At 64.3% G+C, this 7,223-nt stretch overlaps 1 protein-coding gene across 1 annotated transcript; it reads right to left on the bottom strand.

Annotated features, from left to right (window-relative positions):
* Nucleotides 1–4,123: 4,123 nt before the first annotated feature.
* Nucleotides 4,124–6,729, bottom strand: LOC111098457 (basic proline-rich protein-like). The gene is made up of 2 exons (XM_038555097.1): nucleotides 6,379–6,729; nucleotides 4,124–4,718 (listed from the first exon to the last, which is right to left on the bottom strand). Exons 1-2 carry the CDS (start codon nucleotides 6,605–6,607, stop codon nucleotides 4,201–4,203), a joined length of 747 nt encoding a protein of 248 aa, XP_038411025.1. The 5' UTR covers nucleotides 6,608–6,729; the 3' UTR covers nucleotides 4,124–4,200.
* Between the last annotated feature and the right edge of the window lie 494 nt (nucleotides 6,730–7,223).

The following is a 7,223-nucleotide window of genomic DNA, read 5'->3' as shown; positions in this document are numbered from 1 at the left end:
CGACACCAGGAAGCAGAGCCCAACACCCGCAGCTGAGAACAGCTTGGAAGAAAGGACCGTGAGGGCCAATGAAGGTCTCCCGGAACGAGGATTAGATCCAGCGGCACGGAGGGGACCCACGCAGGAAGCCACGGAGGCAGCAGGAGAGGGGAGCTCGGGGAGACAGAGAGAGCAGCTCGCCAGCGGGGGCAAAACCGAAGTGCGAGGCAGGCGGGGCAGGAGCAGAAGCCCCGCGGAGGAAAGGAAGGAGGACAACGGTCCTAGTAACGGGCGACCCCGAGCTGGCTTGAGAGCAGAGCAACAACCCCAGAAAGAACTGCTCACTGTCCCCAGGGGAGGAACACTGTGTGGGCCCCACTGTGTGCCCAGGTCCACAGGCTGAGTCCTCGCCCCCGGGCCCCCGAGGGTGACTGTGCTTGGAGCCAGGTCCTGGCAGAGGTGATTAGGGCAGAGGAGGTCCCGGGGGCCCTGATCCAGCCCCGGTGTCCTCGAAAGGAGGGAGAACAGGATGCAGACACGCACCAGGGGACGACCGCGTGAGGACACGGGGAGGGGACGCCATCCACCCGCAAGGACGGGGGCCTCGGGGGAGCAGCCCACCCACGCGTGGGTCCCAGACCTGCAGCCGCCAAGGACGGGAGGAGGAAATCCTATAGTTAAAGGTGCGTGGTCTGTGTGCTTTGTTGCGGCGGCCGCCGCTGACCGGCCGTGGCTCCCAGATTCCCCGGGCCCGCGGGGACCTGGCCCCATGGAGGACAGTGACCGGAGCGAGGCACGCAGCCCCGTCTCCATGCAGAGAGGCCCGGACACACCAACAAACATGCTTCGTACAGAAGCCACGAATCAAGAGGCCTCCTGGGCAGCAGGGCTGGGGTCGGAAGACCACCCATGATGCCTGCACCCTCGAGGGAGCTCGTTCCCGGCCCAGAGGCCCCTGCAGCCGGGGACCGCTTAGCGTGCAGGTGACACGGGCTGCTGACCCGCAGCCTTCTCGGGTGATGGTGCTCTGCCGCAAGGCCTCCCTCGGAGTCACAAAGAAGATGGAGCCACACGGGCCCCGGGCGAGGCTGGGGGGTGGGGCTCAGGACCTGCATGGGGGTGGGGGGGGCCTGCGGACGCTGGGCCATGGGAGGCACCTCCAAGAGACGGAAGCGCTGGGGCACCCGCCGTTCAAGTGTCCTGGTGTGTTTACACAGTGGCAGGAGGATTTCAGGTGGAATTAGCACTAAGTGTACAAAAAACGAGGCAAATGGAGAAATAAGATCATTACCAGCTCCCCAGACAGTCAGTGCCTCACAGGAGGAGGAGGCGAACTGAGGTGACGCGGGCTTGGCGTGGAGGCCGGCCTCGCAGGGATGGCGCTGTCCTTGCACCTGTTAGTGGGGGTGGGGGCAGGAGGGCAGGGGCACAGGGGGCAGGAGGGCAGCAGGCAGTGCAGGGCCGGCGGTTACCTGGAGTGTGTCCTGGAGCTGCCCTAATGAAGGAGGACACACAGATGGACCTCTGGGTGCCAGCGCCCCGAGGCGCTAGGACAAGGTGCGGGGGCCTGGCTCCCGACGCTCTGGGAGGGGGTGCTTCCCGCCTCTTCCAGCCCTGGGACCCCCGGCCTCCGGGGCTCAGTCTGTGCCTCAGTCTCCCCGTGCCCACCACCCCTCATGTCTCTCCTCTGTAGCCTTTTACAAGGACACTTGTCGCAGGGACTGTCCAGATCGTCTCACATCTCAAGACTCTTAACCCAATTACACCCACAAAGACTTTTTTTTCCAAATAAGGTCACATTGGCTGGTTCTGGGGGTCAGATGTGTCAGCATTTTCGGAGGGACATTTTCCCGGCGACAACCTCCGGTGATGCTGCTTGGGCGGCCTGCATGGCACCCCCGCCGGAGCCCTTCCCCCTGTTTGAATGCCTCTGGACATGGGAGGCTCAGTGCGCTCCGCCAGTGGACAGCAGGCCTGTGTTCCCGACCGCTGCCCCTGAGCCGCCGGAGCCTCTGCCCACTGCCCTTAGCGGCTCCGCCCAGGGCAGCTCCAGAGCAGGAGCAGCCCCCATAACAGCAGCTCTGGCTGTCGGGTCGGACTGGACGCGGGCCTGCTCTGAGACGGCCAGGGCATCTCCGGGTGCTGACGACCGCCGAGCCCCTGGGGGCCAGAGTGGCAGCTGGGCTGCAGGTACCGCGTCTGCAGATCCCCGGGCGTTCGTTCCCTCTGGCTGCCTGGCGCCCACGGTCTCCTGCAAATCCCAGGCCCGTGCCCTAAAGAAACGTCAAGGTTATCCGGTCGTCCCTGCCACTGGGCCTTTGCAAATGCTGCTCCCTCCACTGGGAAGACCGCGCCCAGGTCCTCCTCCCGGGCTCCTTCATGGCCACCCTGTGGGATGTGCACACTCAACACACACTTGCACACTCACACGCCCATGCCGCGTGCTGTTTCTTGTCCCTCACAGCCGTGCTCTCTGGTTTCCCGTCCGCCTGCCCCGGAGGGCACATCCTGGCCCCGCGTCGATGTTCCCTTGAACTTCAGATGACAAAGAACTCAGGCTTGGGGAAAGGCTGATGGGGACTGGGCCCCAGGCCCTCCTGCTGCTCACAGCGGTGCACAGGGAAGAGCCGAGGCCACAGCAGGCTCGGAGGGGGCAGGTCGCAGCCTGTCACCGCTCCGTCTCCCGCCCGACAAGCACCCACCCAGCATGTCCCTGCGCGGGAGGCGGGAGACAGGGACCCGGTCGGGCTCAGGCTGGAAGGCCCTGTGGATGCTGGAGACGGCACTGGGAGGGGGGCATGTGGCTCTGGAACACCGGCCGCGCGGCCCGTGCAACAGAAGAAGTGAATTTTCTAAGTCATCTCTCATTTTAATTCATTTGGGCAGCCCCGGTGGCACAGTGGGCAGCCCCGGTGGCACAGTGGTTTAGCGCCGCCTGCAGCCCAGGGTGTGATCCTGGAGACCCGGTATCGAGTCCCACGTCAGGCTCCCTGCATGGAGCCTGCTTCTCCCTCTGCCTGTGTCTCTGCCTTTCTCTCTCTCTCTCTCTCTCTCTGTCTATGAATAAATAAATAAATAATCTTAAAAAAAAAAAAAAGAGCCACATGTGGCTGGAGGTGCCGTGTGGACAGCGCAGGTCAAGGAGGGCTCCGGGGCCTCTCGCCTGGGCACCTGTCCTCGCTGGCCACCTCTGTGACCCGCCCAGCTCTCTCCTCCTCGCGTGGGGCCCATCCTCTCCATCCCTCTGCCCGGGGCCTCTCACCTCAGGGGAGCACACGGCACTCCCCTCCTGCTCCTCAGGTCCCCCACCCCGTGCCACCTCCCCGGGACCCCACCCCAGGGACCCCTCGCCCTCTCGCCTCTGCCCACCATCATTCTCAGCTGAAGTGACTCTGGGGTGAGGCAGTGGATGGGGGCTCCTGCTCTCTGCCGCACCCAACACTGAGCAGGGGTGTGATACAGAGCTGTGGGAGGAAGGAAGGAAGGAAGGAAGGAAGGAAGGAAGGAAGGAAGGAAGGAAGGAAGGAAGGAGCGAGTGTTTAAGAGGCCGCGGGATGTGCCCACAGACAGGTGATGAGTGAGTCCCACCTGACAGCGTGAGGCTCCTGTAGGAGGGAACATTCCGGGGAGGCCCCCACAGAAGAGGGACGGAGAGGACACCCCCCAAAGCACCAAGGGGAGGGGGCAGGCCAGGCAGGCCTGTGTGGCTGGCAGGCAGGTCACCCCATCCCCCCACCCTGCCCTCGGAGCTCAGGCAAGGGGAGCAGGGCTGGAGTCCGGCAGCAGGGAAGGTCGGAAGCAATCCTTCGGAACCGGGAAGTACAGCAGGTTGGAGAAAGGCAGCTGGTGCACAGTGGGGTCTGGACCCATCGGGGTTGGTGACAGCCTGAGGGGTACGGTCAGTGGAGTCGGCCCTGGGTGGCGCCGGGAGCCACCTCCAGGGATATGGGAGGACAATCAGCCACGAGTTCACTGAGCATCCCGCTTCCAGCGAGGGAGGGAGCCTTTACGGTTAGAAATAATAGAAGACATAACAAAGGAAAAATGGATTATTTTGGATTCATAAAAGTGAAAAATTATGTCAGAATAAACTCTAACATGAAAATTAATGTTCTCTCCCAAGAAATCAAGAAATATGCACCAAACGCTTTATTTAGGTAACTTTAGGCTCAGACAAATATTTCCTTTCTATTTGCCCATCTGAGGGGACGCCTGGGTGGCTCAGTGGTTGAGACGACGTCTCACCGGGCACAGAGGTGGGACCCGAGAATGGTGACCAGTGAGAAACACACCACCAGACAGACAGACAGACCGGCAGGGGCTGTGCCTGTGGACAGAGGAGGAGGGAGCCAGGCAGGGGAGGGCTGCGGGGAGGGGCTCAACACCAGGAGGGGGGCTCAGGGCCGGCTGTGGGCCAGGGTCCAGGGGACTGGGACAGGGAGGGACGGGCTGCTCCTCCCTCCGCGACACAGAACGGACCCACACCCCCTCGGGGGGTGGGGTTTGGTGACTGGCTCCTGGGCTCCTCCTGATTCTGTCCACCCCCCGGTGAGGACGTTCCAGCAGCTCCAGGGGAGCTCTCCTGCTGTGGCCAGTGGGGCGGCCACCTCGGGAGCCCATCCTGGCCCCCGTCAAGCCCTTGATGACAGCAGCCCCCGGCGACTGGCAGGAGTTGGTCGGCACGTGAGACGGCCTCTGGATCAGGAATGATACCGGAGCCAAACACTCCAACAGCAACCCTGAAGCAGAGAGAGGGGTGGGGGCAGAGGTGGGGGCCCTGGCGACTGGACGGTGAAGCCCAAGAGTCCCGGAGACCATCCGTCCAAGCAGGGAGGGGCCACCCAGCCTGACACTCGTTCACATGCAGGGCGGCCGGGGTCCGGGGGCCTAGGCCTGTCCCCCATCCTCCATCCCATCCCACCAAGGCTCTGGGAGGGGAAGAAGCGTGAACTCAACAGCCCTTGCCTGAGCGGGGACCCCGAGGGGTGGGAGCCTGGGTTATGAAGCGGGCAGCCTGATAGCCAGGGGACGGTTTCATGAGTGGACAGACCAGGTGCGGGGAGATGGAGAGGACCCCAGCTGGGGCTTCACCCCGCATCAGGAGGAGGACCACCTGCTTCCCACATGAACAGGGAGGGTGACCAAGGGTTGGACCGGCCACCAGGATGGGGGAGAGGAGACGCGTCCCCTATGTGTGTCCTTCTGGCGCAAGGGTGGGGGCAACGGTGCTCAGAGGGGAGGCTTCTGCAAGGGCTGCAGCTTCCATGCACCTCCCGGGAGAAGGGGGGTCCACAGGGGCCTGGGGACTCTGGACGAGGCAGGGAGGAGCAGCACTCCCCCACGGCACCTGTACCCGGGTCAGGCACCGGGAGGGGCCAGGAAGCTAGGCCAGGGCACCCGCCACAGGGGCACGGCCTCCGCGTTCAGGCCGGTCTTCGGGAGGCCTCCGGGCAGCGGGAGCAGGCGGGTCCTGCTGGGCCTGGAGCCTGGGCCTACAACAGGGCCTGATGCCCGCCTTGCCTCGGGGAAGTGTGTGTCCAACGAATGAATGAATGAAAGACGGATGGGTGGATGAATGAGTGAGGGAATGAATAGATTTCAAAGTCCACCCCCTCAGCCTCCCAGCTGTCCCTGCCCCCGGTCTGTTCCCAGCGCTTCGATTTCCAGAACCGTGAACACAAACCTGCTCCTGCCCCCGGCTCCTGGGAGCAGAGCAGGCTCTGGGGGGGAACCCTGTGCTCGGCCCCCACCCCGGCCCAGCCTCTGGGAGGGGGCCTGGCTCACAGCGCGGCCCCCAGAGCCGCCTGTGGACGCTCCCTTCATCTCTTCTCCCCTGGGCTCTGGAAGCCCCCCCACCCCGTTATCTGCAGCTGTGCAAATCTCTAAGTGGATTTGCCCGGGGGTGGGGGCGGGGGGGAAACCTGCTGGCTGGGCCCGGGATTAATTCCCTGCTTTCACCGCATCGGGAAGGTGATGCCCTTGCCTCGATGTCGCAATTTTCTTTTTCCCCTAATTAAGCAGAAAGCCAGGCCCGCGAGGGTGGGGCCGGGGCGGGGAGAGCTAGAAAATGAAGAATTAAAGGCGTTTGTCTGCACAAGTCCAGCGGTTCGAGGCTTTCCATTTAGTATTTAAAAGCCTCCCCGTGCGTCTGCTGCACAGAGATAGGAGTGGCGCAGGGAACGGCAATTTCGCCCCCGCGTGTGCGGGGGAGGGAGGCGGCCGCGACGGTGCTCCACGAGGCCTCGGCGCCTCTGCGCTGGCGCAGGACTCAGGGCAACGCGGCCACTGCCGCCGGCCTTCCCCCCACAGGCACCGCCTGGGCAGACGGGAGGCCGGGAGGCCGGGAGGACGAGCCCCCTGCAGGGGGGCCCCTGGGCCCGTGTGCGCGGCGGGGGCTACCTCTGAGCAGTGCTTCGGGGTCTCCTGCAGCCCTGGGGGGCGCACAGCCAGGGAGACAGATCAGGGCCACGGTCCCCTCACAGGTGTGGGGCCGAGCCCGGGTGCCAGGTGCTGGGGGCCGCGGGGCAGGAAGGGATGCACGCCCTGCCCGCAGTGTCTCATTCGTCCCCATGCCGCCGGCCAGCCCAGCGTCATCATCGTCGCTCGGTGAAGGAGGCAGGCTTCCCATTTGTCGCAGGCCGGGAGCCTGTAAGCGGCAGAGCGGGCCGCAAGCCCAGGCCCAGGGCCTCCCTGCTCTGGGGGGCGGCTCGGCTGGGCCAGGGGTCTGGCCCGGATCTCCAAAAGCCCCGGGACCCCCGCGCCCTTGCAGAAGCTGCAGGGCCGGTAACCACAGCAACAGCGACCTGTGCCCGGGATCTCCCAGGGGGCAGCACGGAGCAGGGCCTGGTGGCACAGCTGCCCGAGTCCAGGCCTGCCGCCCAAATGCCAAACGCTTATTAATGTCACAGCGAGGCTCTCTGAAGTTACGGCCCTCGCCTCCCTCTGCCTCCTTTGTCTAGGACGTAATTGTCTGGGCCTACCTCTCCGATTCTGTAATTAATTGCTTTGGGGAAGGCAGCTCCCTGCTTAACTCCTTCCATTCGGTCTCGCACCGACACCAGGAGGCCGGGGCCGCGGGGCCTCCGCATGTACCCTGGACGGGGGTCAGGACCCCGGGCGCCAGGCCCCGCCCGGCCACGGGCTGCGAGCCTCAGTGTCCCCGTTTCACAGAAGCAGATAAAGCCCCTGCCCTGCCAAAATGGTGAATTCATCTGTTCTGCTTAATTCAACTCCAACTCTCTTGA

Source organism: Canis lupus, chromosome 13 (genome assembly GCF_011100685.1).
Source record: "Canis lupus familiaris isolate Mischka breed German Shepherd chromosome 13, alternate assembly UU_Cfam_GSD_1.0, whole genome shotgun sequence".
Taxonomy (NCBI): domain Eukaryota; kingdom Metazoa; phylum Chordata; class Mammalia; order Carnivora; family Canidae; genus Canis; species Canis lupus.
The sequence above is the reverse complement of the archived record's forward strand: the minus strand, read 5'-3'. Positions and strand labels throughout refer to the sequence as shown.